This window comes from Mastomys coucha, unplaced genomic scaffold, assembly GCF_008632895.1.
Source record: "Mastomys coucha isolate ucsf_1 unplaced genomic scaffold, UCSF_Mcou_1 pScaffold14, whole genome shotgun sequence".
Lineage (NCBI taxonomy): Eukaryota > Metazoa > Chordata > Mammalia > Rodentia > Muridae > Mastomys > Mastomys coucha.
This window is the reverse complement of record NW_022196896.1, coordinates 115,651,375-115,673,391: the sequence shown is the minus strand read 5'-3', so window position 1 is coordinate 115,673,391 and position 22,017 is coordinate 115,651,375. Positions and strand designations below refer to the sequence as shown.

Genomic DNA, 22,017 nt, shown 5'->3' with positions numbered 1-22,017 from the left:
TTTTTTTTTGCACCCAGGTACCCTTACCTCTTCATCTCTCAAATTACAGGACAGGCCTGTATACTCAGGGAAGCCTCACACAACCCTCGTTTGCTCCAGAATTTAGCTTGGTTTGTTGAGTTTTGATTATGGAGTCTTCTCGTGTTCATATAGGTCTTATAGGTCTCCCACTGTTGCGCCCCACCTTATTTTTTTAGATAGGCTCTCTCATTGAACCTGGAGCTCACAGATTTGGCTGAATAAACAATGAAACCCACACACACACATCCTCCTGCCTCTGCCTCCCTCCACAGCACAGAGTTACAGATGTACGGCACTGAGCCTACCTTTCACAAACTCAGTAGCTCGTGATTGCTCAGCACACACTTTTCCCTCCGTGCCATATCCCCAGCCCTGGGTTCCTTCACCTCCCTTAATCCAACTCAACCCTCTTGGTAGAGCTGGACAACACATGAGGCCATTTTACAATCCAGTCCTTCACTTGCCAGCCTCTGATTGGGTGTAGACCAGCCAGCCAGATGGCGGAGGCTTTGGATCGCACTTTTGATATTGGTCATTACCTCCCCAGAACCATTTCTGATTCGGGGACAGACTGCCTCAAGTCTGAAGGTTTCCTTCAACAGAAAAGCTGAACAGACTTCGTACATTAAGGGAACTGTGGTCAAGTACGTGTGAGATGTTCTTCAACACGCTGCCCACCACTGAGAAGAGCCTCGATCTCAGTACCGCCCAGGCAGTTCGTTTCTGTTCTTCTTTCCCATCCTTAGAGTAAAAATGACAAGCTCTCACTTGTCCTCTGGCACACTGGTTTTAGTTTTTTGTTTGTTTGTTTTGTTTTTTAATTTTCTTGGTTTTTTTAGCATTTTTACACAGAGGCATCCCTCTGCTGGCCCTGGGTAACTCATGCCTTGTGAAAGACTTCCTCAGCAGCCTGACTTTCCTGCACGTGGACAGGAGAGCAAGTGTGTAGACCAGGTCTCCGAGGCTCCTCCTCCAAATGGGAGAAAGCAGGGACCTCATACACAGCAGGCTGCACAGCCAGCACACTTCAAAGACCAGGGGACACGATGCAGGTCCAGCGGTGAGCGCTCAACTCTGTTGGGGCCTGAAGTCAGCTCTTAGAGCCCAGTGGTTTCTTCTCTCCTCCTAGCTCCCTTAAAGCCCCAGACATCATCCACACCACAGCAGGTCAGAGCTACCCTCCACTCTGCCCCTGCCAAGATGCTCAACTCCAAGCCCTGAAGCCCAGGAGAGAAGGCTCCTGGACAGATCTCAGGTACCCAAGAAACAAAACATCTAATTCGGCTTGGCAAGGACTGCATGGTTTTGAAGAGCCTGCACACCAACCTGGAAGCGGCAAGCTTCCAGGTTCACATGCAAAGTATTCTGGGCACTTCTCTAATGCAGGCTCCTTTGCCACAGTGATAAGACTGGATGTCAGGTGCTTGGGGCCCTTAATTGGAATAGTCATGGGATAGTCCACTCCTGCCTCAGGATCCCTGTCCTTTTCCTGGCTCCTTTGATGCCTCCACTTCTGCTACTGTGGGATGGAAATGACAGCAGCAGCAGCAGCAGCAGCAGCAGCAGTGAATTATGTCAACACTGAGTGAGCCACACCCCAAGTTCTCAGCCCTTTATTAGTTGCTGCTCCCGATATTCCTCTGCCAATGCTGTTGTCACCCTCATTGGTGGGTACAGGGTGTCACCAAAAAAAGGGCTGTTGCTTTCAGGGTGCCCTGCACCCCCACCCCCTCCTACCTCACATCTACTCAGAGCACCAAGAGACCCAGTCACCTACAAACAACTCAAGATGCTCCCGAGTGGACTTGGCACGCCACGGCTCAGCAGCTGCTGTACATAATGAGAAATGGACTGAAGCCTTCTTAAAGCTAGTCCCATTCTCCTTGGTGCTCATCGCCTCTGCTAAAGCTGAAAGCTTCCAAAACTCCAGTCCTAGAAGCTGTGGAGTATCTCAGTACTGAGTACAGGCATGATCTTGCAACAGAGTTCACCTGGAGATAGATGTCTCTTGGGTCATTTGATATTTGTACTCTCTTTGGAAACTGAGGTGCTCGTGCCAAACACAAATGCAGTTCTTCAACATTTCTAGAAATACGTCATTAAGGCTGGATTTTAACTCTGTAGCCAGGTAGCAGCCAGTTTGTCCATAGAGAGCCATGCTACACGCTGTTCCCCACCATGTGTGATGAGCATTCAGTGTCTGTGGTGTGCCAAGGAGCCTTGTTTATGTTCATAGACCCTCCTGTATGCCCTCGCTCCTGGTCCTGAGAGTTTCTCTAAGAAGCTAGATTGCTGGTGTGGAGACAGGTCAGCCAGTAAAATACTTGCCATGCAAACATGAGGATCTGTGTTCTATCCGAGGAACTTGTAGAAAACAAGGCAGGTGTGGTGGTGCCTCTTAGTGCTGGGAAAGCGGAGACAAGACAATAAGCCTAGCCTACCTACTGAGCTCCAGGCCAAGGAGAGAATCTATCTCAAAACCAAGGTAGATGGCTTCTGAGGAATAGCAAAGACTGACATCTGGCTTCCAAATACAGAGGGGGGGAGGGAGAGAGAGGGAGGGAGAGACAGAGAGACAGAGAGACAGACAGAGACAGAGAGACAGAGAGAGATAGAGAGAGAGAAATTTTGATAAACTGCTTCATTCTCAGTTCCTTTCTTATACCTATATTGAATAGAATGGAAATACAAGTTGCTGATCTTGTTTTGATCTCCAGGATCCTTCATGTTTCTGGTTGTGTTCAACTGTGCTCTTCTACGCTGCTTCTCTTTGTTTTGCTCACTCCGTGTTTGTGTGCTATGGCTGTCTTAACAGAGACAACAAGCCTAGTAGCTTAACAGTAGAAATGGACCAGCTCTCAGTTCTGCAAATTGGAAGTCCAAGGTTGAGATGTGGCAGGGTGGGTTCCTTTGGAGGCATTAGGCCACGTCTCCTCTGCTTCTGGAACTCACTGCTCTTTCTGGTACCACTTGATGTGTGGGTGCTTCACCCCATCTGCACGCTCATCTTTGGGTCCTATCCACCCTCCAGATGTGTCTTCCTCTGTATCCAGTTTTCCTATTCCTATACAGACAGAAATCCTGCTAATTTTCAGGCCCCTGGTGGGCCCATTTTCCAGAAGCATCTTCAAAGATCCTCCTCCCGGGTAAAGTCACATAGTGAGAACTAGGCCTGAGGACGCCAGTGCACAGATTGTACTAGAGCTGAGTTCAGCGCCCTGTGCACGCCCCATTTCTCTTTCAATTGTTGTGCATTTCCTAGCCCTGTGTCACACCCTCTATCTCAAAGACCCTCTCTCCTGCTTTTCATCTCCTGTCTGGAAGATCTGGTGCCTGTGCAGGGGACACAGAACTTTCTGTACCCTGACTTTGTAGATGAGAAGAGATAATGGTTCCCACTCCGGGCAGCCGTAAAACACAGAGACATGCTTTCAGAGTGAGGCTCCTAACTTGGCAAGCAGCCCAGGCTAGTTGGATCCTTCCCTCTATCAGAACCAACACCCACTAATTTAATTTAATATAATTTGTTTAAATAAAATCTGCTAGGTTCCAGAAAATATGGTCCGCCTGGATATTAATATGGATTTACACAAGCAAGAAAATTGAGGTTGCTTCCACTGCCCCCCTAATGTCGTGTTTACTGGCAGTAAGCACTAGATTTAATGGTTGCTACAGGCTCTCTTTCCCTTCTGGTAGAGGCTAAATTAACCATTCTGCTATTTATTACCTGCTCGTTAAAATGCAGGACTCTCCAGATCCGAAATGGAAGTGTCCACTATCACTCATTCCGCCAACCAGTACGGTTGTCCTTGCCAAGGGCTTTTTTTTTAATGCTGAGAATTTGGAAGGCTGCCCTGCACAAGACAGCGGCCGGTCTCTCGGCTTCAGCTCTAATTTTCCTCTCATTTGGGAATGCTCTAAGCACTGGGCGTCTTCGGCATTTCACACACAGGAATGCACTCCCTGCATCTGACACACACACACACTCTGGGGTCAGTGAGCACCTGAAGTACTGAGGTAAGGAAGAATGCTTCTGGGGGTGAAGGAGGCACTCAAACACCCTGAGCTCTCATTCTGGGAGTATCTTCACTGTGCATTCAGAAACAGATCACGGGAATCATAGCAGTACATAAAGGTCCATCCTTGTGACAAATGGAGACAGCCAAACTAATTTTCCTGGTGACCTTATCTAAATGAGTTAGAAAATAACACTTCAGATTTATGGCTAGTTACAATTAAGCCCTTTGATATCTTTAATTAAACCTGTAGAGATTTATTTCTATATTATTCCTTTGGTAACCCTTTAAAAATGATAAAAATGTAAATTAATATTACCCTCAACAGGAGCTGTTTCTATTTGTCCTAAATTAGACTCAGACCCTTCCCTTCACTCTGTACTGCTCGGGCACACATTCCACGTGGATCTTACATAATTTATGGTGGAACTTTCCAACAATATTAGACATAATCTTTTAGAGTCTGAAAAAAAATCCTGCAATATTTTAGCTTCTTTGTATGTCACTCAGAACTTTATCTCACTTCACACAACCCTATAGGGTTTTTCTTTTCTTTCTAAGTGATTCTGAGTGGCAAGGCTGAGTTTCAAACCCAGGGCCTGGAACATGCTAGGCAGACAATATCCCCCCCCATGGGAGATTATTGTAACAGTTGATGTAATTTGCCTTTTATCACAGCTGGTATAGCCAAGCTTTCTTGCCTGGTTTCTCTTCAAACCTTATCTACAAAAAAGGCGCCCTGAGTTCATTCTGTGGCTACGATGTTTAAAAAACAGACAGACAGACAAAAAACACCTCTCTGACCAAAGGCAACTTTGGGAAGAAAGAGGTTATTTGGTTTACACCTCCAGGTTGCAGTTCATCATTGACAGGAGTCAGGGCAGGAACCACTCATAGAGGAAGACTTCTTACTAGCTCACTGATCTGGCTTTTGCTCACTTACTCACCCATGCTTGGCTCACCCAGCTGGGACCACCTGCCTAGAGATTGTGCCGCCCAACACGGGCCAAGCCTTCCTACACCAACCCCCATATGCATGGTCACAGGTCAATCTCTGTTCAAGGCTTTCCTCTTCAATGACTCTAGGCTACATCAGGCTCAGAGTTAAATATAAGGACAGATGTGCCCCCATGGTAGCTCATCCATGTTGTGTTTGTGTTCTCTGTCCTTTCTTTTCACAGACCAGCTTGGTTTCCCATTCACTCATCCATGTTCCCTTCCTCCCCAGGTGAGTACAGCTACCTGGGAACGACTCTGCGCCAGGTGGCCATAGAGCCCATGCCCTCCCTCCTGGATGTCAGACAGCTCATCACACTGTATGGAATCTTGCCTCTGGGTAAGGACTGGCCATTCCCACACGCTGGGACAGCAGCCTCTCTTCTTGCTTTGATGCTATTTCCCATTGGACACCAAAAGGGTGTTCCCCATTCGCAGCCAAGGATGTGAAGCCTTGTCTCACTTCCATAGTGCATGCCCAGCAGAGAAGGGCATGCTGGGAAGAGCTTCTGTGCCACCTCTGGGTCTGGTATTACAGCAGTCAGCTTGAGAGAGATGGCCTCTGTGAAGTCAATGAGCTGAGCCCAAGAGCTAACGTGGCTGCGTGCCTCCAATTCTACCTTCAAAGGCTGGGTCCCTTAGCCGGGCGGTGGTGGCGCACGCCTTTAATCCTAGCACTTGGGAGGCAGAGGCAGGCGGATTTCTGAGTTCGAGGCCAGCCTGGTCTACAGAGTGAGTACCGGGACAGCCGGGGCTACAGAGAGAAACCCTGTCTCAAAAAACCAAAAAAAAAAAAAGGCTGGGTCCCTTCTCACTGCTGAGAGAGTTCCATCACGCTTCTTCAGACACAGCTCAAGAGTATGCCTAGGGATGCAGGAGGCATGTAGCCCCTTTCTCCCCTCCGTTTGGTGGTTGCTGCAGGAGGGCAGCCCAACAACCAACAGAGCTCTGCCTGCCGCTCTGAAACTAGAAATTACGGCTAGCTTCACCTACTCCAATAACTCTCTCCCGCTTGGACTTAAGAACTTTAAGTTGGCAAGAAAGCTGTAAGTCCTCTCTTGACATTACGTCAGAAGTAGGAAATGTAATTTAGGGGCAATATAAATGTACAGGTACTATATTTCATATTGTATCACATACAAATATAACATATTGGAGCCCAAGATTTAATGTCAACAAATTCAATATGTAGCATTCACAGGGCCAACTTAATAAAATACATTGAGCCTCACACCTTATTGTACCATAATGGGAGTCAGAACACGCAATGAAGTCGAGGGTGTATAAGGAACTCTTCCTGCCTGCGTGCACACTACATAGGTTCCCTTGGCTTGCAAGTCCCTGCTGTGCACGTTTCTCCAGTCTGCTTCAAAGGGACCCTACCCCAGCTCCCTTCGCCCCTTTGACACGGAGAACCCTCCCACCACCACCATCACCCCCACCCCCCCACCCTACCCTCACCCCACTCCATACCAACAGCTGCCAAGCCCTCCTGACCACAGAGTCAGCTGGAGAGCTGGCCCTCCCGAGAGAGTTTTATGTCACCTGTCAGGAATGCAGACACAAGAAAGGCAGATGAGCCGTGTGAGCAGATATGCCTCCAGGTATTTAAACATCTCGTGTCACCTCCAGCTGAATGAGAAAGCGACCTGGGAAGATGCTAGCATCTGCCAGCACAGTTCCCAAAGCTGCCTCTTGGTCCTCGAGGTGCTGGCGTCTGCCATCATAGTTCCCAAAGCTACCTCTTGGTCCCTCGCATTCGCTGGGGAATGCTCACCTGGAAAGTGGTGTCCTGTTAGAAAAGAGAAGAGGCAAGGCCTTGGGGGACAATGATTGTTTGGATCACTTCAGTGGTGGGGCTGGCAGAAGCCCACACAGGCTAGTGTCCACACCTGGTGGTGAAACAGAGCCCCGTCCTAAGTGGCGAGGACTAGGGTTGAGGCTTCCTAGACCCCTCAGGGTATAAGAGAAAGCCCAGGATGTGTCCCATCAGGTCCTGGAAGATCCAGAGTAGGCAGGGAGGGTTCTTTCCTTTTGTAGTTGTGGATCATTGGATTTCTTTCTTGGTCATGTACCCTCCTCAATCCTACATCTCCAGGTGACAGTAAAGTTAGGAGACAGAAATAGGGTCAGGACCCAGAACACCGGGCCTCTTGTTTCTCTACAATACTCCAGACCTTAGACAGATGCTATGCTCAAACTAGAAGTGTCCCGAATCTCTAAACCACGCCATGAGAATGAGGATCCCTGGGTTAGCTGGGTCCCAAGCACAAGGACCTTCCCTGGACCACCCTCTTCACCTCTAAGTGGCCTGGGTGATCTCTCCCTAGAAAAGTGATGCCCTACATTCAAGTTTGGCACATTCTCCCTGAGGTCCCACCCTCAGCCCTTCTCTCTTGCCACCCCTTCCCAGACTTCTCCCAGCCCCGACCAGCACCCTTGGCAAGCCTACATTTCCTATCTACCTATCAGACAGCTGACTACTGACAGCAGTCTCCTTACCTGCCCCACCGCTGTCCCCTGACACCTCACCAATCAAAATGTACGCTGCTCCCTTAAGACCAACCTGATCAACCACCACGCCACCATCACCAGGATCCTTCTCACACACTGCTCCTGGGATGCCCTACTCCAAGGTCTCACATAGATGCCCTCTTCTCCCAGGGTCCAGCTGAGACCCCTAGCTGTATATGTGGATCTTGAGGTCCCAAGAACCCTTTGCCTCCCATTGCAGGTTCAGCCCCATCCTGGCTTCCCGATGCAGGCTCACCTCCTCTGGGCTCAGCTTCCTTCTCACCACAAACCCTCAGCAGCACATCTCAAGATTTTTTGTTCTATATTTAAAATCCACCCTACTCAGCCACAGGCACACCCGGGGCTTGCCGGAGCCACACCCAAAGCATCCTTCCATACCCAAGTATGAAAGAAAGAGGAATAAATAGCCCCTCTCTCTCCCACCACCATAAAATTGTTCCTCCATCACGCCATGTTCCTGCATCCCTCTCTTGCCACATAAACCTCAGTTATGTCACTGGAAAGAATATGTAGAACTTTGAGCCACTCTAAAGATACGTTTCTGACTTTCAAACAATTCTATCTTTTCAATTATACCTGGAAAGAAAGGAAAAGGACAAATTATTTTGAGCCAGGCATGATGGCCCATGGCTGTGATCCTAGCATTAGAAAGGCAGAGAGGAAGGATCAGGCCAGCCTGGGGCAGTCCCAGGATCAGTTCCAGGTAAGAACCTGTCTCACGTTTTATAATTAATATCATTATATTCACATATTAATAGCCAAGACATGTGTACCCAGAGTCTCCAAAACCAGAGCCCATTGAGGACAGCTGCTCCCCTCCCCCCACTGACCAGCACTGAACCCGTGCATCTTGTACCTACTGAGTGCCCAGTCTGTTCTGCCGCCCCCACCCTTTCCCCCTCCCCCGGACTGAGGTATACACTGGGCCGATGAGAACAGAAAGAAACAAAAATGGTAACGCAAGCTGCTCTGTAGCCAAGTGCCAGGCGACCTTTGATCCCGACAGCCTGGGGCCAGCTCAGGAGGGAGATCTCTAGGCTTTGCCTCCTGGCCTTGATCTTTCCCTCTGTCTCATACACTTCAATACATATACATAGTAGAAAAGGAGGTTCCGTGAGAAATGAACATGTCTCTGCCAACCTCGCGGTCAGCCTCTCTGCAGTCTGTCCCACCACTAAAACAAAGAAATAAGAAGCAAACAAACAAACAAATAAATATTTTTAAAAACTTGGATAAGCTATTATAGGAATGATCTTTGAAATTATGAGTTTGAAAGAAAATACAAGACCAGGGGAGAAACGCTGGCCTGGAGGACCCCAGAGGCTCCAGAGCCCCTTGGGGCAGAAGGTGAGCCTTGGACTTGACCTGACTTCCGTGTACTCACCATGGCCACAGACCCCTTCGCACAATGCAGCACCCTAGCAGAAAGGCCGCTCGCTGGTTTTCTGGGCACACTCAACAGCACTGGCCTCCGCCTTTTCCAGGGTCGGCAGAAGTGCATGAGAGAGCTCCCTTGGTGAAGTCGCTGCTATTGGCTGGACCCTCAGGCGTAGGGAAGAAAATGCTGGTCCACGCCATCTGCACCGAAACAGGGGCTAACCTCTTCAACCTGTCTGCCTCGAACATCGCCGGGAAGTACCCAGGCAAAACCGGCCTGCAGATGATGATACACTTGGTCTTCAAGGTATGTGCCGTGGTTCTCGCCTCCCTCTTCATAATGGCACTTGGTTCCTTCGGGTCATTCTTCTAGTGTTGAGCTCCTCTTTTACCCTCCCATAAATTAGATCATTTCCACATCTGGCTGAGCATCCCACAATTAGAAACCGTTTCCACATCTGGCTGAGCATCCTACAATTAGAAACCGTGGTGCCCAGACCTGACTCCCGAGGCCACAGGGTTCCTTGCTGAGATGCCTGTGTGTCTCCTGGGAAATCAAACCCACGTTTTACCTCCTCAGCTCGTCTCACTGTCCTGATCACCTTTGTACTGTTTCTCATGTGGTAAAAATTACGGCTCTCCATTACTCTCTGAGCTCGAGCTCTTTCGAAGGGTCTGAAAGGGGAACCTTCAGGGAGCTTGGCCCAGGATAGGAGGGTCACAGGCAAGGATGACACAGGGTCACAGACAGCTTCGCAGAGGACCACTGCCAGCTCTGTGACCATAGTTAAGTTCTTATCAGCTCCTCTGGGTCCCATCACCAGAATGAATGAATCTTAAAGAACTCAAATACCCGAATCTTCTATCCATTATGTGAAGATTTTACAAGATGTAATTTCAATCTGGCTGAAGACCTCGAGGTTGACCCCTGCTGATCAACCCACCTTAGCCATTACAGTGTCAGCTTTGACTATAGAATCCAGTGTCAATGTCACAGGAGTAGATGTGAGTCCCTCCTGGGGATGCTGATCCAGTACATCTCAGATGAGAGAAGGTAGCAGAGGGCTTTGTTCCCTCAGACACCTCTTTCCACAGGGCCCTAGAGAGTGTTACTCTTCCCTTCTTCCGTGATTGTAGCAAAGGAACCCTACAGCACAACACTTCTGATAACGGGACGCCTACCTGACGTGCTCTGCTTGTTTGACTCCTCTCGAAAATTATCTCCTGAGGACCTTGCCTACTTTGTGTAGATGGATGGGCGAGCGGGTGTGTGGTTTTGTTTGCATGTGTGGGTGCACTTGTGTAAGTAGCAGATAGCATGCAGCTGTGGGTGCGAGCACATGTGAAAACCAGAGGTCAACCCTTTGAATCATCCCTCAGACACCATCCACCTCATTTTAGGAGACAGGGCCTCTCTCTGGTCTGGTCTCACCAAACAGGCTGGGCCATCTGGCCAGGAAGCACCAGAGATCTGTTCTCTACTGGCCCAGCCTTGGAATTAGAAGCAGACACCAATGCCTGGCTGTTTTAAGTGGATACTGACTGGTGAGCCAGTTCAAGTCTCCATGCTTATCTAGCGAGCACTACCTCCCTATTTCGCTATCTCGCCGGCCCCTTGGCTGCTTACCTTCCATAGGCTATTGGCTTCAGAGTTTGTTAGAATTATTTGTATATCCTAGACGCAAGACTTCATCACACATGAATTGTAAGCATCAGCATTTCCAAGCACCTAACTACCCCCACCCTGGACATTCTTGTGCATGTTGCTGTGTACTTTGTGCTGGTTAGTTCAGACTGTCAACTTGACAGCACCTAGAATCACCCGGGACGAGAGTCTCAGAGAGGAACTACCTAGGTCAGGTTGGTCTGTGGGGATTGTCTTGATGGTTAATCGATGTCGAAAATTATAGTCCTCCGTGGCAGCACCATTTACTAGGCAAGGAGTCGTGAGCTGTGCAAGAATAAAGAAATCAAGCTGAACGTAAGCAAGCAAGAGAGCAGCATGCATCCATTCCCCTCTGCTCCTGACTGTGAATATGGTATGACTAGCTGTACTTTCTGTCTTGCCTTCCCTGCAATGATGGACTGCAACCTAGAAGTCTAAGCCAATTAACTTCTTCCTACACTATGTTGCCTCCCATCACCCCTGGAGCTGAGGTCCAAACCCAGAGCCTTTTGCTTGCTATGTAAGCACTGTACCACTGGGTTAAACCCCAACACCCCACTTTGCAGTGGTGGCACACATCTTTAATCCCAGCACTTGGGAAGCAGAGGCAGGTAGATCTCTGAATTTGAAACCAGCCTGGTCTACAGAATGAGTTCCAGGACAGCCAGGACTACACAGAGAAACCCTGTCTCAAAAAACAAGACAATGAAGCCCAACACCCCACTTCACTGTTGCTTTTAGTCCCGATATCCTATCACAGCAACAGAAATAAAACTAACCTATTCTCGTCTCATAACAGCTTATGGACAGAGACACAAAGTGAGGAAAGAACTGGGTCATGGTGCTGCTCTAAGATGCCCAAAGCCCGGCGCTAGCCTCCATGTTTCATAGTCTGAGTAATGAACACACAGCTTGTGTCTGGGTCTCTTTACTGCCCACACAGCTCCTGGTGTGACTCTGGGCACAGCCAGTAGCCTAATCATTGTGTTCAGCTTGTTGGAAAGTGAGAGCCCTCGTCTTGATCATAGATAAGCGATCACTGCACTTACCAGAATTATTACAATCGGACATCATGTGGACAGGAGATGCTAGATGTCAGGCCATTAAAATGTAGGACAGCCCATCATCTGCCTAGACCTCTTGGTGTCGGGCGCCTGACACACACCTCATTAGTTTTCACCTTTGTTATATATGTAGCTGATTAATGAAAGACCCAGAAGTCTCAGGAGTGGGAGTCATTCAATTAAAGATGCTCCAAGAGGCCACTTCTCCCCCAACCACCCCATGACTGACAGAGAAGCTATCTGCATTTAATTAACCAGAGGAAGGCCAGATTAGGAGCCTGCTTAGGCGAGTCAAGGGCAGGAAGCCTGAGGATGTAGCTCACTAGTGCCCCGGAAGCTGGAGGGTATGGCTCACTATAGAATGTAGGATGCAGGCCATGGCTCAGCAAGGCTAACTTCTGTGGGATTTGCTGAAGGTGAATAAACAGTAGAACCCTCCAGCCTGCACCTAGTCTCTGGGGAGATGCTGGCTCTTCCCTGATGGCCTGTGGCTCTTTTCTTCCTCCTCCAGCACAAGGGTGAGGTCCTAGGGGAAGTGGGCTAAGATGGCTGCTCAGCCAGGAGGTCACTTCCAGGTCATACAGACACACTAGCCTGCAGCCAGCGAGCACAGGATGCACCAAGCTCTGATGCCCAGCTCCTTCTCCTGGAGAGGACCCCGCACAGATGTGCTGCTCTCCAAGGCTCAAGCCACAGTCCCAAGAGGAGCCAGACAGCTCTGCTCCACAGCTCCCCGGGGAAGAGAACTCCGATGAATAACCTCAAGATGTAGCTGTTGTATGCGTTGGTGTGACTAACCTAGATCTGTGAAGAATGTGACATATATGTGACGAGGGCAACACCTGACCTCAAATGAGCTGACTAAATGAAGAAAGGAAGGGGGAAACCAGAAAGACGGCTCTGTCAGTAAAGTGCTTGCTAAGCATTATGAGAGCTACAGATCCATCCCGTGCACCCACACAAAAGGCCAGCTGTGGGCATCCCAGTGCCGGGAAGGTGTAGTCAGAAGGATCCCTGATGCTCACTGGTCTGCCCAGCCTAGCCTCATCGGCAAGCCCCGGATCCCAGTGAAAAGTCATGTCTCAAAAAAACAAAGAGGATGGACTCAGAATGACATCTACAGTTGATCTCTGACACCACACGCACACATCCGCACATGCATGCATGCATGTACGAGCACGTAAAACCACACACACATGCATACACAGTGTGGGAGTGAGGAGGAGGGAGACTCAGGAAGAGGGAAAGGAGGACCAGATACAGGACCCCGAGCATAAGTCCTGAAAGAGTCTCTGTATGAAGGCCAAGGTCACCTTCCATGGTGTGTTAAAGGCGGTTTCAGGTTGAGGGATGGGGTACAGGTGGATCCCCAAACCTTTTCCTGTGCATGTCCTTGGCTTCTAGCAGTTTTAAGTCAATGGCAGGTTTAAGCAGGATGTGTGGAGAGTGCATGGGACTCATCTGCACGTACATACCGCCTCCACCACCAGCATCCCACAGTGTGTATGTGCCATGGTTCAGAACCCACAATGCCATGCCATCAACACTACAAGGCTACGCTTCATCACTCATACCGTTTAGTGGTGGGCATCTGGGTAGCCAGAGGGATCTTCGTCTTGTCTTCCACTATCTGAGCCTTCGGCACTTAGTCCTGGGGGGACAGAGTCAGTGGGGAGAACATTAGAGAAAGAGCCCAGATGGAACCATGTGGGAAAGTCCACCTCAAATTGAGGAAACAGTAGCTTGGAAAAAAAGGAAAAGAAAACAGAAGAATGATAAGAGAGCATCCGACTGTGGGCACCTGTATTGCCAGCAGGGTGTGGAGGAACACACTGTGGACATTAAGTCCCTGAGTACAGAATCGGAGGCTGCTGGTGCAGCCTGGAGTGAGCCCTTCAGCCCTTATGTAGAAGAGCGTGGACTGGGAGGAGCAGGGCTTTCAGCACAAAGTCAGCACATGTGAGAACACAACATCCCTCCATCTGAACTCTCCCCCCGATGGACAGCAACAGCACCATTCTGTCCAGTTCCTACTAGCACCGTGGCCCACCCACAACACACTGCCCACCAGAGTGAGCAGCCCTTGTCATGAATCCCTTCTCTTCTCCTGCCCTGCCTCTTCACCTCCGTTTTACCAGCCAGGCTCCCAGTTTTAGAATACTTCTGCTCTTTTGTTGCGTATCAGTTTCAGAACAAAGGTAGGCTCTTTATAGAATCTGAAATCACTTCATTGATTGTATAAAATGTACCACAAGAAGATAACGATTAACAACAGAAATGTGTACAGAAAAAAACACCTTCACATACTGTTCAAATGGACCCTATTTAGTAGGGTAAATTTAGAATGTGAACCCCCCAGTAGCCTGAATCCTTCCATTCCTCTCCAACATGGCAGCACCTCACATACAGACCAAGGATACTACATACCTACAGACAGGAAGGGGTCCCCACTATTGAAGGTTCCCTCCCTCCTGCAGATGATCTGCCAGTATTCGTGGAATAAAGAGCAAACACGTGAAGGAATGATTGTGTGTGGTTCCAGCTTGGTAAACGGAGGCAATAGCTTAGAAAGCAGTTATTGAGTTTTACTACTGTTTTCCTAAAGTTCTCCATATCCAGCGAAGAACCCTAAAACATCCAGGGCTCATGTCTGCAACTTACATGATGTAAGCATGTTCTAACGGCTAAGCCAGCATGTTCTGAGGTCTGATGCCTGTGGTGACCATTGGGCAGTGTGCTCAGAGGACTCACAGAACTCAGTAATAGAGGCCTCCTTGTTTTGAGGAAGATCAGGCTTAGTAATTGACAGAGACACAAATGTATATTTGATAGGACCGAAGAGCCCTCTGCTGGCCACAGAGTGAACTATGCCACAGGACTTCAGAGGTTCAATTACATTTAATTGGCCATGACCTCAAACTATCTGCATAATTTAAATGAAGCTTCTCCATAGCTAAGTGAAAATTAAAAGAGCAAAAGAGACCATTTTTCATTAGCAAATTGTCAAATCTCTCTCTCTCTCTCTCTCTCTCTCTCTCTCTCTCTCTTTTTAATTCTCACACGCAAAAGGAGTATGGGCCTAGCAGAGCCAAGCACTTACTGTTGGTAAATAGAGCCTCCATGAGACAGGCAGACAGACAGACAGACAGATAGGCAAGCAGGCAGGCAGGCAGGCAGGCAGGCAAATATTCTAGAAGGTTGAGGGATAGGTAGAGCCCCCCAGTAACCGTGAATGTTGGGTTCTTAAGACATGGAAAAGCATAGGTGAGGCCCTGCAGTTCCAGCCATTGAACATCTCAACCCAAGCCAAAGGAGCCATGCCAAGCTGAGTCACCTGAGCGCTCCATTTGTTGAACCTGGCTACAGTGTGGTACGCATCATGGTGGCTTTAGAAACTTTTCTTTCACTCGGTGAGTTAGCAGACAATCAACTTCATCAAGGAACTGCTGGGCCACTGAGGCCAGCGTCACCTTGCACAAATGTCCTGGCCCAATCATGGCTTACTGATCTTCAATGATTACATTGGTAGAATACTGCAAGACTGTGTTAGGAGGAACATGCCCATTCCAGCAGGCAACTGGCCACATTCACCCTGAACTATCTTCAGCAAAATGCTTTTGAAATGATCAAATGGCCTGTATGCAGGTCTGACCCCAGTTAACCAGTGAAGGACACAGAGAGGATATGCTAACAGTCTGGTACTTTGTGCTCTTTCAGCCTCCATCTGATATCTGCAGGATCTTATAAAAAAAACTTAGCAGAGCACTCAGCTAAAGGTGAGATGTCACCCAATGACACCTACTCATCTTCCTCTCATCATCCCACTAATGACAAACAACACTGTATTTACTTACTGAGCCTTGACAACATTCCCAGCCTCCCTCAGCCTCCTTCATCTGTTCATCCATAGATGATGACCTTGGTGCCTAGAGAGCTTAGCTTATTAAATACAAATAATTAGTCACAAAATCAGATCAAACTTTGGATTTATTCTCAGAGTCCAAGTGCTTCTTATTAACAATCCCAGGACCCAGCATACCTTTTTATAAGTCAGGTTCTTGATCTTTGAGTTCTTCTTTACTATCAGAGTTCTCCAGAAAAACAAAACCACCCTCATTTTTAAATGGATGGGATCCACACAGGGACCATGAACACTGTGAGGCCAGTAGCAGCCTTGGCATGCTGGGCCTGATTCTTCCTAGAGTCAGGTTGCTTGGGAATACAGCCCAAAGTGGGTAATAAAGTCCATCTAAGACTAAACTCTAGCATGAGATTGAATGCCAACAGGTACCCCGAGGGAAAACAGAAAAGGACTTTGTAGAAAGAGACTGGGTCTCAAAGCCCATCCCAGTGGCCCACACTCTCCCACAAGGCCACACCTCCTAATCCTTCTAATCCTTCTCAAATAGTGCCACTCCCTAATGACTAAGCATTCAAATATTTGAGCCTCAAGGGGCCATTCCTATTCAACCCACCACAGCAGCTTTCAAGTCTTGCAAGGTGACCTGCTTGAGCCTTATTTATCATAATCCCCAGGCCAGCAGTATTACCTATAACTGTGCTGATAGCAAACTTAACACAGAGTGACCCTCTGGCCTTGTGGCCTAAGCTGCTGTCTTGTCACAAAGCTTTGAAAGACTATAAAGACCCGGACAAAGAAAATGTGTGCTACACTTTTAACAGGTGACAGAGTGTACATGCTTTAGTTCCCTTGTGGTGGTCCCTACCTGTTCACCAGAGATGGAGGATGTTGACAGGTAGGGCCTCTAGGAGACTGCAACTTTAAAACCACACAACCCATGTGTGACTTCATTAAGGCCCTGTCTCTCCAGAAGTTATCTGAGGGAATATCAATCATATGCCCCCTCCCCAAATGCACATCTAAGTACTGGTAGATCTAACAAAGTTCAGTATCCCTGTTCAAAATGTGTTCAAAATAAGGTTAGAGCCATGAATGGCAGTCCCTAGTGTTATTATGATGTTAGAGAAGTACATTTTCCATCTGGGGGTTGCAGGGTGGGCAGCCTGTGAGACAGTCCGTGGAGCAATGCTCACAGACTCAAGGAACCTTCCCATCTCTGTCTGGTGTGCAGGGGTTTGTAAAGACAGGGACTGCCTGAAGACAGATATGAGATGGACAGAGTCAGGGGATCTGTCCTGGTGGTGCACCCACTCCACTGGTGGGTGTTGCAGTGAGAGACCTCCTCCTCAGCAGGCATGTCTGCCCAGCTCCTCTGCCAATGTGTCCAGTTTAATACAGCCTTTAGAAGAAATCCAAGAGAAGCCCCACAAACACTACCATCTAGAGGTCCTGTCTGGGCTTGTTTTCTCTGCCAGTTAAGGAAATAGAAGGCAGGAAAAATCTAAAGAGCACACACAGAATCGATGAGAAACCGCGTGCCTGCAGCAAACACATGGAGCAAAATGCAGTCTGTGAAGCAGAGGGTCAGGACTCAGAAGGAAGGGAAAAAATCCAGTCTCTTCTCAAAACCTGGGGCTTTTAAAGCCTCAGAGTGTTCCTCCCCTAGTTGAAGGCTGGTCAGTTTGAAAGCAGATATGGTGGTTGGTTGGCATGGAACTGTTGTGTGATGTGTCCTGATCCAGACCATCAGGAAGGGGCCTGCTGGTGGGAGGCCAAAGCCGACAAGGCCTTTGTTTTAGGCTTCCAGGCGTCTGCCTCAAGTTAGGAGGGTGAGAAAGAAGCCAGCCATCTTGGAAGTTCAACACTTTATTACCTAACCATGGCCCCTCTCCCTACCTGTCACCTACCAGGGAGTCTGTCTTAACTCCTCATCCCTCACCATGTCACACCCTGTCCCACAGAGGTGGTTCTCTCTATGTCTCCCACCTTGTCTCCCTCCAAGGTTGCCTTTTCTACCTTTCCCTCCTCATCCCACGCCATCTCTGCGGTCTCCTTACCCCTCCTTACTAGATACTTCTGCACTCTCCTCCCCAATTCACTGTTTGCACATCTTCCTGAAAGACCCTCTTCGTCTTCTAGACTCTGTCCAAGCACGCTTCATCAGCCTGTCTGTCCCTTGCACTCCTGCCAACGCCACCAGTGGCATCCTAGCTGCTCAACTTCCTGGCCATCGTTGCCCACAGCCAAGTGTTCCATCGTGCACCTGCTTGCAGGATGGCTTGCCCTCCCAGGCCCCATCTTCCTTCATCATTGACTTCCTGGAATAGTCAGTCCTAGGGCTCTGCCCCAGCCATAGCCTATCCAACCCTTCTCTCCTCTTACAGATCCTTCCACACCATTCCTGGATAATCTCCCTCCTGGACCACTGGTCTTTTCTGATGTCAGGTACCCTCAAGATCACGGCGACCCATGCTGACATTATTTCCTCCTTCATCTGGTCCCCTCTAATCTCACTCTCCCCTTGGTCACTCCATGTCTTCTTCTTGTGTTTAGAGCCAGCTCTATACCCTAGAGTCCATTCCAGCCTTCCCAGGCACCCACTGCTTCTGTCTCGCCTGTTCCCTTCAGAAACCTCTATTCCCCTCCCACCTTGTCCTTCCCAATGTCCTTCAGCCATGCCCACTGCCCACAGAACCAAGGTTGCCCACTTCTCAGCTTAGTGTCAGCTACAGCAGCCCTCACACACTGACTTTAACACAAATAGACCCTTGAAGTCTTCCCAGGCTATCCATGGCTTCTAATATATTAACACATTCCATCACATGGCTCCAGCCTCTGACCCCTTTTGTGACCACCCTAAAAACCCTTTGTGCTATGCATCATACCCAGTGCCCAAGAGCCTGGCTCCCACCCAGAGCAGCACAGGCACTTTCTCCTTCCAGTGTGGCCATCTGGAAACCTCAAAGCTCTTGTCTGCTTTAATCTGTGCCTACAGTCTCCATCCCCCTTGCTCCTGCCACCCTCCCTCCGCTGTCCTTGAATCACCTACAGATTCACCCCTGCCCTCTCCTGCTTTCCCAGATCCTTGTGACCCTAGCTCCTTGAAACTGGTCCCTGCGTTGCTGATCTTTACGGCCCAGTCACTCTACACAGTGCCTCAGAACCTTGCTGCCCCTGGCCTCTAAAGGAAGAAAGAGAGCATAATTTACATTCTACATTAAGGCCAAAATTTGGGAAAGCTACTCTCTCTCCTCAGTTCCTCACCCCTACGTCTTCATTCGCCATGAAAAGCAGGCAGCCTCCATTCCTCTAACCCTGCCTCACTGCCCAGCTATCCGGCCTCTCCTCTCTGCCCAGCACTGCACAGGCACTGGAAGTCCTATGGCCACTTCCACTCAGCTTCGCCACAGAAAGGACAGGAGAATTAGAGATTCATACTCCCAGGAGCAAGGTGACTATGTTCCTCACGACCTTTCTGATAGGCTGAAAGAAGAGAGAGAGAACAGATGACTATAGGCCCAATGAAAGCAGGCAGGAAGTGAGGGGAGAGGGAGTCATGGGGAGGGGGAGGGTCATGGGGAAAAAGGTGGGGAATGATGGGAGGGGCAGAAGTATGGGGTAATCCGTTCAAACTATACATATATGTTACACATATGTATGAAATGGCCTCAATTATATGTATATATTATACATATGTATGAAATGGCCTCAAACTATACGTATATATTATACATATGTATGAAATGGCCTCAAACTATACATATGTATTACACATAGGTATGAAAGTGGCCTCAAATAACCATCTATAAGCATAACCTTCAAAATGTAAAGATTTTGGTACCCAGCCACTTATGTGCCATTTCTCAGCCAGGACATCATCATCTAGAGCAGTGGTTCTCAACCTTCCTAATGCTGTGGCCCTTTGATGCAGTTAATACAGTTGCGGTGACCCCTCCCCCAACCATAAAGTTACTTTTGTTGCTACTGCATAACTGCAATTTAATTTCGTTACTGTCATGAATCCTAATGTAAATACCTGCGGTTTCCCGTGGTCCTAGGAGACCCCTGTGAATGGGTAGTTTGGTCTAAAGTCTCCAGCTTCATCCCAAGGAAAGCGAGGCTACTGTGGGGACAGGAGGTCATAGCTTACCCTGGCTCCTCTTGGTCCCTCGTGTACCTTCCACTGATTAGCACAGGCACACGTGGCGAAGTAAAGTTCTAAGCACCAGTTGGCGGCCAGCACTCCCTGCTACTGTCTGCCTCTAACAGTCCTTTCTCATGGCTTCCCAGCCAGGACTGGCACTGTTCACAGGGAGCCTACATCCTGTACTGATTCCGCGCCTCTCTCTGAGTCCTCACCATCCAGCAAAGGGTTGGCGTCCAAACATGATGGCTTCCCCACTGCAGGTCCGGAGGAGGATCGCTGGCCCCAGCCCCTCTCTCTGCAGTGCGTGTGCAGCCTTCCCTAGAGACACGTAGAATATTGAAGCTGGAGAGTCATCTAATAAGTTGCTTTGACACCTCTGGGCACTGTTTTTATTAAATAAAAGACTATAAATGAGGGAGAGAGAAGCAGAGAGGGTGTCCCTTCATCCTGTGGCATGCATCCGCCCTTAGGGTGGCAGCTGCAGTGCAGGTAGCTGGTTTGTGCTGGTCACTCCTCGGGTCATTGGGTTGAGATTTTTTTTCCAGGCCCCACTGGGCAGCCTCACCTTCACTAGCAGCTGTGCGAAGCTACACCAGACTTCCAGGGGATGGCAGGGGCGGGCTTGGGATTTGGAGAGAAAGGTGAAGCATGAGAAGGACCAGGCACAAGCTGTTTTAATGTTACTAGCACAGTCTGCAGGGCTGTGTGTATGTGGGCATGAGCGTGTGTGTGTGTGTGTGTGTGTGTGTGTGTGTGTATGTATATGTGTGCACCAGTGTGTGTGTATGTGCGGGTTCCTGTGCCTATGCCTATGCAAGTGCATGCATCTGTGTATGTGTGTGCATGTATGCATGTGCATGTATGTGTGCACATGCGTGTGCATGTGCACATATGTGTGTGCTCGTGTGTGTGCATGTGTGTGTGTGCACAAGTGCCTGTGTGTATATTTGCATATGTGTGTGTGGGTGGGTGTGTGATGTACTTACCTGTCCATCTATGTGGAGCCAGAAGTCAGCATTGTCTTCCTCATTCACCGCCTTATTTTTTAATACAAGGGATCTCGCTGAAACTGGATCTGCCTGTTTTGGCTGGAATGGCTAGCCAGCAAGCCCCAGGGATCCTTCTGTTTCTAGCTCCCAGCACTGGGATACATATATCACTGTACTAGCTTTTTACCTAGGTCTGGGGATCCAGGCTCAGGGTCCTCATGATTGCACAGCAAGCCTCTGTTAACCGAGCCATCTCCCTAGCTCCTTGACTGAACTTTTTGTTCTCTTTTTCTCTGGCAATCAAAACCTAGGAAAGGGAAAAATGTCTGTTCAGATTCTGGTGCCAAAAATAAACCACAAGAGACCAGGCCATAGCAAAGCACCCAGGATGGAGGTTGCCCCAAATTCGGAGCTCACAAGGTCATAGTAGTTTGGGATAGGGCTCAGTAGAAGAACCAATGCATGAAGAAAGAGAGCTAGGGTTCATAGCAGCAGAGAGTGTCTGGGTCCTTGTCCTCCATGCATTTATCTCCAGACCCCTTGGCCCTCTCCTGAGACAGAGACTCTGGAACTGTCCAGTTCTATGTAGAACAGACAGAACCACAACATTTGTCTGGGTCACTATGTATCTACGTTGCCCCTGCTTCCCACACCGTGCTGGCCTCTGTCCTGCCTCTGCCGTCTTGGAGCTGTGTAGCTCAGATCACCTCTGACTCTGTGTCCCCTTCTATAAACAGGGTTGTTTTTTTTTTTTAAATGGGACACAATCTGTGGAATTGAGTATTAGAGGTCACACGCATCTGAAGCCCAGATAGGCCCCTACAAGGGGTGGCTGCATCACATGCATGCTGGCTCTGGCATATGCAGTGCCTGTGCCCTGTGCCTGCTACAAAGTGACCCCATTGCTCCCTGCTGGACCACCCTCAGTTACAGTCCCACACCATCTGAGGACTGGGGTTTATGAATAAGACTTGAATTCTCCAACTCTATGGCCCAGGGTCTAAAAGCCTAATAGCTCCCCAACTGTGTGGGCTCCTACAGTTTGCCGAGTGTCCTCATGTGTTGGGGGGACACAGATGCATGTGATCCAGGAGTTGGATTGCGTTCAATCAACATCTACTTTATCTCTGAAGATACATAATCTATTTTCTCACTTGGCACACAATGCCAGGGAAATGGACTTGGCCAGCCCCTAGTGACTTTTCTATCAGTCCATGAATAAATAATGTTGTCTCAACAATGTTTCAAAAAATGTAAAATAAGAGTTCCTAACACTGGCTATATGCTGTAGCCACTATTGCCTTTACCCGCCACAGTTTCACACAAAGCACAAACTGTTGCAAA

The 22,017-nt window shown here is 48.8% G+C and overlaps 1 protein-coding gene across 3 annotated transcripts in view; it reads left to right on the top strand.

Annotated features, from left to right (window-relative positions):
• The window catches only part of Iqca1 (IQ motif containing with AAA domain 1), a 109,196-nt gene that overhangs the window by 76,266 nt on the left and 10,913 nt on the right, over positions 1–22,017 (top strand). For all 3 annotated transcript variants that reach the window (XM_031368374.1, XM_031368372.1, XM_031368373.1), the window contains exons 14-15: positions 5,266–5,373; positions 9,053–9,252. In XM_031368374.1, coding sequence (XP_031224234.1) covers positions 5,266–5,373; positions 9,053–9,252 — 308 coding nt within the window. The remainder of the gene's footprint in view (positions 1–5,265; positions 5,374–9,052; positions 9,253–22,017) is intronic.